This window comes from Chelonia mydas, chromosome 21, assembly GCF_015237465.2.
Source record: "Chelonia mydas isolate rCheMyd1 chromosome 21, rCheMyd1.pri.v2, whole genome shotgun sequence".
NCBI lineage: Eukaryota > Metazoa > Chordata > Testudines > Cheloniidae > Chelonia > Chelonia mydas.
Genome location: NC_051261.2, coordinates 4,640,432 through 4,657,240, shown reverse-complemented (window position 1 = coordinate 4,657,240; position 16,809 = coordinate 4,640,432). Strand labels below are relative to the sequence as shown.

The 16,809-nt window shown below is 44.9% G+C and overlaps 1 protein-coding gene across 4 annotated transcripts in view; it reads right to left on the bottom strand.

Moving 5' to 3' along the window:
- The window catches only part of PLXNA2 (plexin A2), a 457,364-nt gene that overhangs the window by 87,109 nt on the left and 353,446 nt on the right, over positions 1-16,809 (bottom strand). For all 4 annotated transcript variants that reach the window (XM_043533410.1, XM_007059575.4, XM_043533409.1 and 1 more), the window contains 3 exons: positions 14,740-14,854; positions 4,183-4,383; positions 1,278-1,374 (listed from right to left, as the gene is read on the bottom strand). In XM_043533410.1, coding sequence (XP_043389345.1) covers positions 1,278-1,374; positions 4,183-4,383; positions 14,740-14,854 — 413 coding nt within the window. The remainder of the gene's footprint in view (positions 1-1,277; positions 1,375-4,182; positions 4,384-14,739; positions 14,855-16,809) is intronic.

Genomic DNA, 16,809 nt, shown 5'->3' with positions numbered 1-16,809 from the left:
TTTTCCTATGGCATTCCTCCTATAGCTGGAAGTATAACAGGTTTCTTTCTTTATCAGGCCTTGGCTGCACCAGCTTGTTTCAGAGCAGGGCAAATGTAGATTTTCTACAGGCCAGATCTTTTAACAGGTCTTTTATAAAAGGAGTGTTGTGGCATCCAGAAGCAAACTCCACATAATGAAATGCAGTATCCATATGGACTACTGCTACATATAAGAAGTTACTGAGCATATAATAAGAGGCACATACAAAGTGCACACATGAATTTTCACAGGATCGGAGGTTTTAGACCTAATATCCTGGTTAAATCTACTTCCCTAAAATTATCACAGCAATTGCGTTTGAGTGGTGGGCAAGTGGTATTCCCATGTACAACTTGTAAAACACTTGGGGATCCTACAGGGTGAAGGATGCTATATAAATACAGAGCTGTAGGGAAGCCCAAGCTTGCTTAGGCCAAAGAGATTGAGCTACCCTTATTTTTAGAGGTGATGCCGCTAGGTTAGGGTTGATGTGCCTTGGTAAGTCAGTGTATCAAGAGAAACTTGGACTGCTGCTGCCCATGTTGTGTGGAGAGACAGAGGGGCTTGCAGTCTGTGGGGCTGTCAAACTAGCATACTTCCGGAGAATTAAATATACTTAATTGAAAATAAAATCCAAAGGTGAAGTTGTTGCTGTTGCAGATTTCTAGTCACTTATTATTTACGCTGATTGCAAATTATTCTCTCTCCCTGCACTCCCATGCCTGTTAAGTTCATGCACCATTCCCCTTGTTGAACTATGCAGCACTATTGTACAAGTGTGTCCCTCTGGGATTCCCAGATTTCAGTGCCAAACCTGAAAACCTTTGCCACAACCTTGTGGATGCGAGTGCAGGAGGAGGTCATGCTGACCTGTGACAGAGGGGTCTGAGGCAGCCGCATGTGGCAGAGATGTCTCTGAGCTGGCTGCTGGTCAATGTGTTTAGTAAAGGCTTCCTTTTTGCAGTGCACAGGCTGCTTTCACTAAGGGCCAATTCTGTAATGCTCAGGGTCTGGGCCATGGCTAACTGCGGGCTAGAAATCTGGGCAGAGTCCACACTGGGATCAGAATGGTACTGGGAACAACGGTGGTGTAACTTGGCTGTGACTAACAGAGTTCTAGCCCAGTCTTCCTGTGAATAGAAATTTCTTTTTCTAGAAATGGGCTTGACCACACACTCCCCCAAGCCCTTATCAGGTCCCCTCCACCTCATGACCCAAGGAAAAGACCCTGCAGCAGTAAACCGAGCACCCATTACCTTTCAAATCCTCTGGGTTGTCAATAATGAAGTTTCCATTCCACACCACAGCAAAATCCACTGCTAAGTTGCTTATGTCCATCCCGTCATAGAGATACTAAGAAACAAGATAAGAAACACGTTTAGGGGATGTGGTCGGGAGGATGCGCCAGGAAGAGATACCATGAAGGAAATTTTTTTTTTTTTAATAACCATGACAACTTTTTGCTTAAAAACACATGTGATGATGTCTGAGTGACCGACAATTCTAACTCTCAGCTCTAGGATCCTGCTTTGAGTCCACATAGTGAGACTCATTTCTCCTTGCCAGGGAAAGATAATTAAAATGAGTTGATGGATCCTGCAAAAGGTAATAGATTAATTATCCCAGACACACTGGTTTTTCTCATAAATACAGCCCCACTATTTAATGAGACCAGACTGAGGCTCTACACAGTGGCACTTCTGCCCAGGAGACAGATTGGGCCAACTTTCTGTCTAACCACCACACTCCCTCAATGGAATCAGGAATGTACAAATGTGCTGCAAAGATCTGACAACTTACTACAGAAATATTTCAGTCAATGCGCCCTATTCAGGGTGGAGAGGAGCTTTCTAAGTCACCAGCTCAAATCCAGATGAGGGTAGCACGGACTGGAATTCCTGACTCTCTGACGGATGCCCAGGGGCCATACAGATGAGTTTGGAGGTCTCAGACCATTCTCCTAGTGGACACTTCACAAGTGCCATAATCATAATTAGCACATATTGGGCCCTATGGTGGCAGTCTTTGCAGATAAACCAGTGAGTCCAATTATCCAATAAGAAAAATGTGGATGGGACTGTAAAAAGCAAGCATATTAAAGAAACTCCACCAAAACACTTGACTATGTAGTGTTCCCCCCCTCACAGATTATTTATCCACATCTGTTCCACATCAGCCCTCATGCTGTTAAGCATGATGTGACCGGAATGGAATAAGTACAGGAGTAGACTCACGAGGTCCAGCGTTCTAATCCCCACTCTGACACTAGATCACTGTGTAGTCTTGGGCAAGTCACTTGTCTACACACAGAAGTTGCACTGGTTTAATGTAGATCTACTTATACTGGTTTAGCGTGCCCATATACATTTACCAGTGTGAGCTAAATGATACAAGCCTGGATTAAACAGATATCAAAGTGGCCTCACCCACATAGAGTTGCTCAGGTTTAACTAAATCATTATAAAACCACACCTTTAGTTATATTGGTACAACTCTATGTGCAGACTAGCCCTTAACTGTCAGCCTCCAGTTTCCCATTTGTATAAAAGGATAATAGGATCTCCCTAAAGCAGGGCTGCTCTGAGTATTTGTTAGGTAATGTTTATAAATCACTTCGGATAGGAAAAGGGCTATTTAGTATTATTACATTTATTATCTACCCTGCTATGGGGCCTACAGAGAGCTAGTGAGGCACAAATATCCAGGGAAATTTAAGACAATTCTGAACCTCATTAATAAGTTCTGAGTATCTGCATGGATTGTTAAAGTAGATCCTGAAGTTCCTGGTTCCACCATCTAGAACCAAGCAACTATAGCTATCTGTCCATGTACCTTTCTAAAACCCACACTGATACATGACTGGAGATCAGAGACCCAAACTCCTTCACCCGGCCCTTTTTCCATTTGTAGGCTAGTGTCTTCTGCAAACAAACACAGAGGTCCTTCCTCTGCAGTTTGGAGAATGGCCTTTGTGAAGAGCTGAGATCTGCATTGTGCTGTGAATGCAGCAGAACCTGTGTTTTGTTCTCTACTATGTGCAAGAAAGACTGCAAGAAGTTAGAGCCTTCCCTCTAAGAAGTACGATGATATTCTCTGTTAATGGCTCCAATGGCATTCGTACAGCTTGAGAAGTTGCTGTAGAATCTCTTGGGCTTTACTTTCATGGGCTGTGCCACGCTGTCACAATGCAGACCAAGCTGCAGTCGTCCCCTGTGCGCACGTCTTTAGTGGTTTATTCAGAGAATTTGTATCACTCTGTGGTGCCACGTCTGCTCCCCCAGCTGAGTCCCACTCCCCTCTTTCCTGGCATCACACATTCTATTAAGCTGCTGAGACCTGGAATTTGACAGCTCTCTGATAAGAGGCCAATAATTCTCTCTCTCTCTCTCCTGCGGGAATTAGCTTGCCTTAACACCTTTGTTGTATTCTTCCCCCGAACTGTCCCTGCCCCGCCTTCACTGACCCCCGACAGTCACTGACAGGAGCTGGCAGATAAAGGAACTTCACCCAGCCAGTATTATAATTAAACACCTCACATGCCTACAGCAGATTCCCATCTGAAATTCAGGATTAGTTTAACCCCTGGATTTTTTTATTCTTTCTGCCTCCCCATTCCCATTTTCCTTTCATCTTTTCCTCTTCTAGTTAAATTTGCCTTACTCACAGTGTCTCCTCGTTGATGTCAACATTGGGGTGATGGCTGTGTTAGAGCTGGGATGGCTGGTTTAAATAAAATAAAGAGGCATCTCTGATATTGATAAGTGGAAGTATTGCCTAGTGGTTAGAACACAGTGATGGGAGCCAGGAACAACTCCTGATTCTAGGCCCAAGTCTAACACTGACTTCCTCTGTGGCCTTGGGCAAGTTATGTAACCTCACTTAGTTCCCCCATCTGGAAGTAAAGATAACAAAACTTACCTGCCTCACAGCATGTGGAAGGGTTAGTCAATGGTGCAAATTCACCTCAGGAGTAGGCTCTGCAGCTCCCAGATAACCTCATCCATTCAACTCTAAAGTTTCTGCATTCCAGGACTCACTTGCAGCATGGCTGTTGGGCCCCCTTTATCCTGCCCCTCTCCTATCACTGCAGCCGCTCCCCTCTCTCATTCCAACAATTCCTTCCCTTCTCCCACTTCAATCCCCACAGCACCAGCCCCTTACCGAACTGTTCTGGCACTGGACACTGGAGCTGTTGAAGCGCAGAGCTGGCACACGATGAATAACTCCTTGAATGTTGAGGACACATTCATACCCACGCTGGCCAGACTGGGGCTGGGGCAGGTTTCTGGCTTTCAGTGTGATGGGCTTCACCTCCCCCACTGGGATCAGAATCTCTTCTGTGGGAAACAGCTGTGGGCAGTCCTGGGAGGAGAAAACATGGAGACAAAGGTGCTCCAGTTACTAGGGGGCCACTTACCTTTATATAAAGTCAGGTCTGAACACACCTGAACTCTAGGCATTTGGGACATTACCCTGGATCTAGATTGGATGGCTGTTTACCAGGAAGGGCAGCCAAACACCCAGCATGCACCCCAGTGTATTCGATCACAGATAATTCTCTTTGCACTCCTCAATCTGCCCGCAAGACAGAAGATTAAGTGCAGGGAAAAATAACCTTCAGCAATATTTTCTGCACAGGATATTTTCATTGCAGCCACACAAGAGGGGATGTTATTATTCAGGAAATATATTGAAGCATCATTGTTCCTCCTGGCTTGCTGTGGGTTATGCATTTTATCTCTGGAGATGCAAACCCCAAGAGTACCCCCCACTCCACTCTTCCCCCACAAGCTAGAGGCAATGCATTATCAATTGCTTCAGGTCCCCAATACCATCGAAGCCCGGTTTTACTGGGAGGTGGATTGGATCCTCCTAACTACACACTGAACACTCATTCTAGGTTTCATTTTTAATCAGGTTTCATTCCTGGGATGCACATCAGTGTCTGTTGCTTCAAAAACAGACTGATCAGTGGGATAGGTATAGGATATGCTTCCCTTTTGCGACCAGGTGCCACTTCTTTTTCTGTGTTTTATTTTAGCAAAATTATTTCAATATCCTATTAATTTCACAATCTGCAGCCCCAACCTCACAAACCTATTTCCCTCTTCTCTCTTACCCTACCCCATCATCCAAAACCTCTGGCTAGTCTCCAACTGCCCAGCTGCACCTGTATGCAGAAACAGAGATGAGAGGGAAATGGTTTTCTTGACCCATGAACATTTTTGAGATTTCAAATATGTTCCCATTCTGCATCTGGACAAAACACAGACCTTTCAAAAGTTTCCACAAAAAACCAGAGAGAGAGGGAGAGATTCACCCCTCCCAATATAGCCTATAGCCTGGTGGTTAAGGCACTGAGCTGGGATGTGGGAAAGCCAGGTCCAAGCCCTAATCACTGGACTAAAGGTTATTCTGGGGCGGGATCTTAATTCTCTCGTTTTGACTAGAAAGCCCATCCTGGGCCCAAGAAACCTTTCCAACCAGAGTTTCATCGACACCAATCCTTACCTGCAAAAAGTTTTTGTTTTGATTAATTGACATTTTCCAGTGAAAACTCCATGTATTGAGAAATTTCCAACTAGCTCTCTGAAGAAAGCCAAAGGTGTCACCAGTACTGATCCTCTCTTAGCTCAGTGATGCATGAGTGGGACTTCTGCCACCTGCAACTGGGCCCGAAAGGAAGCTGAAGGGCTGAGGTGCTGCTCCTGTATGTGAAGCCGCACCTTCCGCTCCCATCCATGCTGATGGGAAGACAAAGGTGTCCAAATGCTCAGAGCTTTGGTTAAAATAAGCACCCTGAAGTTTAGGGCTGGGATTTTCAAGTAGACCCAAGGAAATTAGCACCCAAATCCCAATGAATTTAAATGGGAGATGGACACTTAACTCCCTTAGGCTCTTCAGAAAATCCCAGACTAGATGCTTCTATGAACTCATCTTGAGTCTGCAAAATTGGATCCCATCTCTAGAAACCGGTACAGACCGGGTAACTGTCCTGAAAGCCCTTCAGCAAATGCTAGCTGCAAAATAGATACCTGATTCAAAAAGGGTCCAATTCTGCAATGCTTCTTCGCATGGCATTCCCGCTGAGCTCAGTGGGTATTCTGCGCGCTGAGAGCTAATGCGTGTAGAATGGAGCCCTCGCTGAGGGGGAAATGAGGAAACAAAATCAGGTTGCTCTATGCATAGCAATCCAAGTTTACACCGGTATGTGAGGGGGGCGAGTGGAAAGGCTGCATGCTTACAGTGGATGCTCCAAAGCTCTCAGCGTACTGTACAGACAGCAAAACTGCCCACAGGTATTTGCAGCTACATCCACAGATCTGTTGCAATTGTTCACTGGAGATATCTCACCATGCCAGATATAAAGCAAAGCTAGCTAAGGAGATGCCAGCTCTCTAAAAGGATGATCTTTGATGTCACTGGAAGCCAGGATGCTAACTCCCCTTCTTCCTTGCAATATCCTTTAGGCCTCAGGAACTTAAACCCCTAACTCTTCTGGAAATGGTCCCTTTAGACTTCCTAGAGCTTTTCAGATTAAGCCCGGAAACAGCAAACCTGGCCTGTCATCCTTCAAAATCCTTCTGTTTCATAAAGGGAACCTATGATCCTGACAGGCAGGAGGGAAGGTGTTTCTCTGTGGCGGCTAAGTGATTCAAGCCAACGGACAGCACAAGCATTTCTCGATCCAGGTTCAAGATTCCATTCACCTTCGGGATGGAATCTGGAGCTGTGTCAAGAATAAAACTCTCCTAGTCAAATGCAAATGGTCAGAGTGTTCTAGATAAAGACCTAAAGCACCATCCTCCTGCCAGGTCAAAGTTACAGCAATTAGAAAGGAAACCAAGAAACCAAAGGGGACTCACAGAGTGGGAAGGGGGCTGCTCAGCTGCAGCCCACAGGGTTGGAGAGGGACTACACAGAAATTCCACTGCAGGCCTTTCCTGCTGCAGTCTGGAGAAACACACATGGAATTGAAAAGGACAGAGCAGGGAATGGACTCTTTTCACCAAAGGAACCGGCAGCCTGTCTCCTCAACAGCTAACAGACTATGACAGATTCTGGGGAAGAGCCTAATATGGCCTGGGATTTAGAAATGGGCCCCCACTGTCTTGTATCAAAGAGTAAGGGAAATGGGTTCCTCTCCTGGAATGACAGAGATGAGGACTTCCTAACAGCTACCCAGAGAGTGGGAAATGACCCTGGATGCAGCACCACAAGCCAGGGCCAAACAGAGAGGCAGTCTCCACTGTCACTGAGTTTAATGCCCCACGGCAGGGAGGTAATGAACTCCTTCCTGAGCTGCAAAGGCTTCCAATACTGACCAGAGATCCGGACAATGAGAGGACTCAAATGAAGACAGACTTGAATCCTGGATCATTTCACAATCAAAATAAGCTTTGGGGGTCCTCAGCTTGAGCCGGGAGAAGTGAAAGTAATTTAATCTTTGAAACGTGCTGGCTTTATGAAGCTGGAAACATTTTATTAAATTTTCCATCAAAAACCAGACAAAAATATTTTCTGGGCATTTGCATTAAATGAGCCAACAAAAAATCAAAATGCCACCAGGTCAAAAATTGTGAGTTTGGGAAAAGTGGCAGGAAAAGGTGATAGCCTCTGTTTAAGCACACGGCTGGGAGTCAAAGAAGTCCTCAGTTCTGTTCCCATCTCCTGTCCCTGCCTGGCCAGAATAGCATTATTTAACATGTGTATTGTGGTAGAACCTGGAGGTCCCTAGTCGGGGACCCGTTGTGCTAGGCGCTGGACATACACACAATGACAAGACAGCCCAGGCCTCAAAGGGCTTCCAATGCAAGTGTCTGATGAGAGACAACAGGCGATTACAACAAACAGATGAAAGTAACTAACAAAACTTCACACTTCTGGGCACCTAGAGATTGTAGTTAAATAATTTAAATATGCAGGATATCACTGTACAAACAACATTTAGTAGTAAATATCATTACCCTCATTCTACAGATGGGCAAACAGACTCCATCAGGTGAAGTGATTCACACAAGGGAATATAAAACCAGGATTAAAAGCTAGGTCTCTAAATGCCGAGGCAGAATTACTTACAGTATTTACATGCGCCCTACTACTGCAATACCTGAGCAACTCTCAATCTTCAAAGTATTTGACCTCACAACCTTCCTATGAAGCACCGATGGAGGACTGATGCCCAGGAAAACTTAAGTGACTTGTCCTGTGTCACACAGGAAGTCTGTGTCACAGCAGGGCCCTGACCCAATGTGTCCGAGTGCCAGGCTAGTGCTCTAACCATTGGACAACTCGCTCTATCGATTAAACTAACTCAAGAGCTGTCATCACCAGGATCCGGCTCTTTCCATCTATGCAAGTCTCATTAGCAACCGTTAGGCAGACTGAATGAATACCCTGCCCAGCTCACAGGTATACTGACAGGATCTCATCTCTCCACTGACTCAGGCATGTTGTAAATGAGAAACAGACGCTGGCCAGTATGGGAGAGCCAGTAGCTTTAGCTACTGCCTCGTAAACTCTTTTTTTAATGGCACTTTTCCCTGTATATTTTTTATTTTATTTCTAACAGGCCTTCCACGGATTAACAGCCAAGAGTGATTTTAAACTCCAGCAGAGGGGAAGATGGCCATCCTGGGCGGGGGGGAAAAATGACCATTCCTCTGAAGTAGTGACTTTACAAGCTGGAAGGGAATGCTAACTGTTTTAAGCATCAACTCTGACAAACCTAATACTTGGGTATCACAAGTTCAAATCACAGCAGGGCTGATTCAACATTTATACTGCTAAGAATCATGCTGCAAGGGCTCTCTGAAGAGCTGTAGGCACTCTTAAGAGCTTGTGCAATTGTCTAAGACAGGGCTTTTCCCCAATGTCCTTGAACAAAAGTTCCTTCCTTGTCCTCTCTGTTGTGCATTATTAAGCAGACGCCACCCTCCACCACAGAGATGACTGCATTTCAGTGGGTCTGTATTTAGCTGGAAAGGGGACCAATACCTAGTCTGGGCCTCTAACTCCTCTAGATCTCTTTGACAAGCCCTGCTTTGGAATCCCTTGTGATGAAAGGTGCTCCGGAACTGTAAAGTATTTATTTTTATTGTTGTTATAAATGTCACACCACACCCGCCCCCCACAACCAAAACAAAACAAACTTTAACTGTGTCGCTGCAGGAGAATCTCAATATTTAGCCCTGAAAAAATGAGTATGTTATGGACCATTATCCTTCTTGGCAACAATCATTCACTAGACAAGCTGAGTGTTGAAGAAATTCTTTTTTCCTATAAAGGAGAAAAAAAACAGAACTCACATTTTTCATATGATATTGGAGAGCTGAAATTGCTGGTAGCAAAAAATTTTCTACCATCATTAGAGGCAAGTAGGACATAATGGATTTTTTCTTTTAGCAAGGGTTTCACTAGAAGAAAAATGTCACATTGTGATACTGGGGAAAATAAAGAGTCAGTCAGATTACGCGTGCACTCTTCTCAGGGGACAAGGGAAAAAGTGCAGCCCCTATATGTTGTTTGACAGCTACAGTGATTGTATTAATAAGGGGACAAAGTTTGGAATGGAGGGATATTTACAGAGATTCCACATTACCAACAGAACAGGCACTTGTGGGGACCACATCGCTGCTGGCCATTTTTACTGAATTTATCAGATTGAAGCTACAAAACCTGCAGGGGCTCGGGGAGGGTGCTGAGTTTGCTCAGAAGTTGCATACATTACTGAAAGCACCATGGGGGCCCCTCCATTCCCTGTTTGTGCCAGTTCCAATCCCAATTCTCTGCTTTGCTTTCAGTTCTTTTTAAAAAATTTGTCACGGCAATAATGCACAAGGTCATCTGTGCACACATGCATTTGCATAGCCTATGCACGTGATGGAGCACATAGGTACGTGTCACTGCATTAACGCACCTGCGCATGTGTTTGTGTGCTGTGTATACATGACTGGGTATCCAGGTATGTGTAGCTGTTTTTGTGCAGGTATGTAGATTTATATACAGTGTGTGTGCCTGTCCATATACAGTCTCTCCTAACTTACCCATTATGAGTGAGTTTTTAATCACAATTATTTAGTTTGGGATACACTGCACACCGTATGAATACCTCTTCTATTGTTAATCAACTTCAGATTTTTATCAGTGTTTTCCAGAAATTTCATAAGGAGGGGTGCATGCACGCACATTCGCATGCACACCGCTGCCCTCTACTGGTTGGAATAAAAAAAGCACAACTGGCACAAGCCCTATACAGCTAACGGAGATGGTCCTTTAACTCAAATGGCAGGTGTCCGTGCTGCTGCTGCTGAGTTTTATCACTGCTGCCACTATGAAGTTCTGAGTGTCCCCTGAGTGCTCCATAAAAGAGAGAGAGAGATGCTGTCAGCGGAAGATGTGATTTGTTCCAGAATCAGTTTACTTTCTTTTCTCATTCATGAGAAGTAAATCCTGTAGTGAGTTAGAGTAGGCATTAGTACCTCCACTCTCCAATGCCAGAGTGACACACATTGTTATAGAATGTCCTGCCTGTGAAATAGATACACACACAATTTACAGAGATGATCATATTTTATGCTTCGACCCCCAAAGATCCCAAAGGAACTATTCAAATTCCACACCAGTGAAATGCAGCCACCTCTGCTGCTCTTACTCAGGCAAACTACCCTAGAATTTTGGGCATTTCCCTTGAGTAAGGCACTTATTGAGGGCTTTCCATATGATGAGCATCAACTAATTATGCACAAAAGTTATAAGCATTAACCCACGCTAAAACACTCAGACCTAGATCATGCTTTTGCTGGTGTAAATCAGGAGCTACTCCACTGATATCAAGGGCATTGCCCCAGATTTAACGGAATGGAAAAGAGAACAGAATTTGGCCCTCAGAAGTCAAGCATGGAAAGAAGAAACTGAACTGACTTCGTGGTAGATTCTCACTGGTAAATTCACTATGACATGACCTTTTGTCCTCTGTTTTGTGTTATATGAATTCAGTTGCAACCTGTGTCTTGGCCTGTATTTTGTAAAGTGTCACATGTATTTACGGCACTGCGATAATTAATAATAAACTAAAAAACAGCAGTTTAGATCAGGTTATGTCTAAGCTGTGCGGGAGTGTAGATACTACACTGACGGAAGGGGTTTTCCTGGTGCTGTCATTAATTCACTTCTCCGAGAGGCAGTAACTCGGCTGACAGAAGAATCCTTCTATTGACCTCGCTGTGTCTACACTGGGGATTGGGTTGACCTAAGTACCGTGCTCAGGCATGAAATGTTTCACAGCCCTGAGTGATGTAGCTAGGTCAACCTTTGTTTCAGGTGTAGACCAGGCCTCAAACTAGGTTTCTGCATTGAATGTATCCCTTTGCAACCCATACCTGAGGTGCAATCCTGCTCCCATTGTAGTCAGCGGCAAAGCTCCCTTGACTTCAATGGGAACTGGATCAAATCCCTGCACTTTATCTTGTTATCCCCTGTAGTTTCAGATCCGGCTCTCCCTCCCATCCCGCTATCACTATTTCCTGCGCCCCTGCTCCCAAACAATGACGAGCACTCCAGGTTCCGGCTTATATAAATCTAACGATTGAAAAAAAAAAAGTTACCAATAACCCAGAGTTTCAAAGCTGGGAAGAGTTAATCCTGCTTCATAAGGCTTTTCATTGCTACTCGTTCTTTTTCCTGCGTAATTGCCAAATAGCTTCACCAAACTTCTCTCTCTAGGAGTCAGACCTGATCCAAAGCACACTGAAGTCAATGGAAAGACTGCCACTGACTTCAGATAAGGCCCCTAGTGTGCTCCTCCAGAGCGAACACATTCCAGCTCTTTGAGCCCACGCATTGAAAGGTCGGGATTTCAGTGTAAAAAAATAAATAAATAAAGGATGCTTCAGCTTTATATTATTTCTTGCAAGGAACTTTAAGCATCCCTGAAAGCACCAACAGGCACCATCAGTGGTAAAGACATCCCTCTAAAAGCAACAACTCAAACCTAAACCCGAAAGAGTCAGAATGGAAATGAAATTTGGCTCTCTGTAAGCTCTCAGAGCCTGAAACACTCCATCTCCCTGATTCAGCATCTCACACATGGAAATGACATTATCAGCACACAGTGGACATCAAAGGGGGAATGGATCCCACATCCTGGGAAACTAATAGGATTCATTTGGTTCTCTCTCTCCACTGGGATGGGGCATAAGAATGTATTTATGTATCTACATCCCTCTCTGTCTGCACGTTTTATACATTTACACAGACGTATTTTATACCCATAATCACCACACACACGCACAAAACCCCAACCTCTTCTCACACATTAAAATCATGTTATAGGTCCGATTTGAGTCTGCAGAAGTGGGGAAATTCAGCCTCAAGGCTCCATCTGTTTTGCCTTGGGGACTGAAGCCATATAAAGTGAGACAGTCAGTGCTATGAAATCCCTCTGCAGTCTCATCTCAGAAAGCCCTTGTTTCTGTGGATGCAGGTGGCCCCCAGGCCTCTGTATTTTCAGCACCTTAACTGAACTATGTTTCATATATTTAACTATGTGACTTGCACTGATAGTGATGAAAGTCATGTGGCTTAAAAAAACCTGCTGAGGAATAAAGTAGTTTGTTGCTTTAATTCTTAGAGAACTGGCCCCCTGGAAACTGTTTTCTAAGGGTTTTGATTGGCTGCAAGGAGATGCTCCACCTGGGATGAAGGGCAGTTTCTGGCAGATGGAAGATGTCATAAATCCGGATCAATCAGCTCCGCTTGGAAAAGTGGCTCTGTATTACTGTAATTGTGGATTCCATGCTTATTGTGGCAATGACTCCAGATCAAATGTGCCTCGTTTATAAGCAATATGATTTTTTAAAGGCTCAGTACCACAAAGTCAGCACGCTGAGTTCTTTCCTTCTCATGCATCATCACCAGCAAAAGACGTTTTGCAGGCCAAATTCCACCCCTCAGTGACAACTGGGCCAACCCAACTGTCTTCAGATTAAGCTATCAGAGACACCTGTGCCAACTACCATCCCCCAAGCAGGCAAGATTGCACAGGTGTAGTTGCTTAACCCAATAATCAGGTCAGAGTAAACAATTCTGTGGATGGTGCAAATGGAGGAATAGCATCCAGATCATTCTCTTGTAGCTTTGTCAGTTCTGCAGGGTGAGCTGCAGGAAGAAGCAGCAGAAGATTACTTTAGTCATTATAGCCAGCAGATCTGACTCCTAGCAGGAAGGGAAAAAAAATCACATCACTGGGGAGGAGCAAAAGCAAAGATTCTTCTCCCTCTCGCTCCCTTGAAAGGAAGCTACTTGGTTTTGTACCAGGAGGGTAAAGCTTTCACTTTGTCTCCAGGGTGGGAGTTTCTCCTCCGGCATCTTCACTCTCTGCTGCTTGAAACACTTCTCTGAGGTAAGTGCCTCCTCTTGTCAGTTCTTGTAAACGGCTGACAAAGGCGGCAGCACCTGTTCTCAATTACCTTCGCAGGTCTCTTCACCCTCGCTGATCCCCCGCTGATGTACACACACGTGTAACTCGTTTATGTTTCTTACTTTCTGTTACACCTCTTTTGGCATCATTTTAACCGGAAAGGCACATGGGTTGCTTTAGTCTCGCATTACTTGTTGATTTAGTGAGCAGCCCAATGAGCTTCTAAAAAGTGATAAAGGGAACTTTCATGGCTCAGTGTTCTGCTCTCTTCCCTCTCACTTCCTGAGCCATTTCATCCTGGTTTTCAGAAGCTCGCCCCATTCAAAGCATTTTAGCCTTAGAGGAGCCATAAATCAAGTAAAAGCTGGGAGCCCCAGTGGCCAGACTGACCTCAGGCAAGGCATTTTGTGGCCCTCTGTCCGAAGGACACTCCATAAATGTGCCTGCTGCAGATGTTGTGAAGACACAGATATAGAAGCAGTAAAGGCATGGACCAAAAGCCTGCCAGAATGGCAGAGATCATCAGGACTGTTATTTCTAAAGGCAGCCACAGCTGTGCTCAGCACCTCCCAAAATAGAAAGAAGATATGATCCTTGCAGAGGAGTTTACAAACTCAAAGCAGACACCACAACGGGCTGTGAAATGTCATTCTTCTGGCTAACAACCTGGCAGTGCATGCGGCGTCTGCAGCGGAAGGAGCTGACAGCTGCTTTGTCCTGATCCCACAGAAGTGGGGTTATTTCTTTGTTTGAGGAGCAGAAACCCCAAATCAAACCATTATCCAGTCAGGCCACAGTCACAAAATTCAGACTTGGAAATGTAGCCCAATTGATAGGCCACGGGGATTCCTCCTGTTAGCTAGGCAATTGACTTGCTTTGTGATTTTGGAAAAGCCACTGCAGCTCTGTGCGCCCCATATATAAAATGGGGTTAGTGATGCTCACCCACTTCTGAGATCCTTGGATGGATAGTACTAAGTGAGGGCTAATTATTAGTCAGTCTGAATGTAGCCAAACCTCAGAGATGGGATCAACTCAGGCCCATCACTATTGTTAGATGACATTTTCCTGCTTTGTTCTTATTTGCTGCTGCCTCTGCACATCTGGATAACAGCTAAGATCAGACCAAACACAGAGAAAAATGGGACAAGAGCACAGCTCTTTGCCAGAGAAACAGGAGAACCTCCTACAAACGTCAGATACACCAACCATATCACACACTGCTCCACAGAATGGCCGGGTCAGCTCAGAACAGAAAGAGCCCAGTAAGAAAACATTTCCTAACCCAATCGCAATACCTCAGAAACATTGATCCGTCCTTCCTGAAAGGAGCAAGTTGTGGGGTCGTGAGTGCAAAGGTTCCGATATTTGCACCAATGGCAGCGGAAAGCACTGTTCACGCAAGACAGGCACCTGTAGAGCCAGAGACAGAAATAAGGTCTGTGTTACAGAGATGTATATCAGGAAATGAACTCTACATTGGAACAGACCTGACTATCCATTTGAATGTACGCAGGTTTATATATATGAAGATACGTTCCTGGCAGAAAACTAAGACAAAACCGCTAAAAAATCAGGGACCTAATAACCTGCAACCAAACACGGCCTCAATTATTTGCTCCTATTTCTGCATCTCTCAACAGTTTCATCTGTTTAGACTGGAAGTTCTTTGGAGCAGGGGACAGTGTAATTATGTGTCTGTGAGGAGCCTAGCACACTTTTGGGCACTATAGAGGTAACAGATGATAATGCAATGTTACGTTTAAGAAATCAAGCACTCAAAAGCCCAGGGTTCTGCCCCTCCTGTTCTAAAATACAGCCAGTCTTTACATGACTTACCAACACAAGCTGAAGCATCTTTTATGACGTGACATAAGGTACAAGAAAAAACGATACAGTGCAACCTTGACTGATTTGAAGGCTCAATGGTATCTACGAACAAGCCAGGTTTGAAGAAAATTGGCTCAGTTGTTTTAAAAAATTAGAAATATTTGAAGTCATCAACTGTAAACATTTCTATTGGGCCTTTTCCACTCCAATTCAAACCTGGAGCACATGAGATCGATCCGGGGCATAGCAAGCATCTGTGCTTGATGTTGGATGAGGCCAATGGTGCAGGACATGGTTTTTGACATGGGGTGAGCCTGCCAGTCAAGGAACTGGCTGGGTATTTACTTCCTCACACCTCCTAATCTGCTGAGAATGAGCTGGGAGGCTCATAACAATTGTTGGTATTCGCAATAAAACTTCCTTTGGTCTCAGAAGCCGCTCTCCTATATGACAGGCCATTTCTTAGACCAGGTCTATACTAGGAAAATAGGTTGGTATAACTACACTGCTCAGGGGTGTGAAAAATCCACACCCCTGAGTGACACAGTTAAACCAACCTACCCCCCGCCTGTAGACAGTGGCTAGGTTGACGGGAGGATTTCCCCGTCTCCCTAGCTACCACCTCTTGGGGACGTGGAGGACCTACGCGGCAGGAGAACCCCTCCGGTCAGTGTGGGTAGTATCTTCATCGAAGTGCTGTAGCGCACCGTTGCAGCATTTTGTGAATAGACAAGCCCTTGGTGACGGTCCATCATCAGCATTTCGTATGGTATCCGGGGGTCCTCACTTCACCCAAAGGCATGGACTTCGTGACTGAAGGGGAGATATGCACTCCTGTTTGTGCACTGGACAGACAGCCAATGGTCTGTTATTTTCTTTCTAAAGTTATTGTCACTAAAATGCATGTTTAATGGCTTCTCCTTTTTACATCTGAGTTGTATTTTCCTTCTTAAGCATCTGTAGTGACCTTAATAGCTAAGGAAGCTTATTCTAATCATGAAAATGCAAATCTGGGTAGCAATATCTAGCGCCGTGAGCTTATTTAATTACTCCTTTATTTGACCCATTTTTGTCTCCATTTCGGTTTGCAGCACTTCTCCCCTCCCACCTTGGACCTGGCCTTTAGCTTTCCGATCTGGGGTAGAAGGGGCTCTCTGCTTGGCTTAGCACGGCTGAGATTACAGGGGAGGGTCATTCTGATGATCAAGCCTAACAGTTTGGTTAGGCGCCTGTCATTGTAATGTGTGGTTTTCTTGCTGCTGCCTCAGCTCCACTCTGTCTCAGCTGGGAAGGGGCAAAGGTTGGACAGGGAGTCGCAGACAAGTGACTTCTTGAAAGCTCATCCACAGTGAGTGCCTCGGCTCTTTCATGAGGAGCGTTTCTCACACAGTCGCTCCCTCACCCCAGCAAAGTCCCCTCAGAAAGCAGTTTCCATTAAAAAAACCCCTTTGCTTCTAAACCAGGAAGCATCCTTGCCCCACAGCATCTGGGAACCTCTCACTCTGAGAAAGGGTTTAGCCCTCCTGGCTAGAAATGGG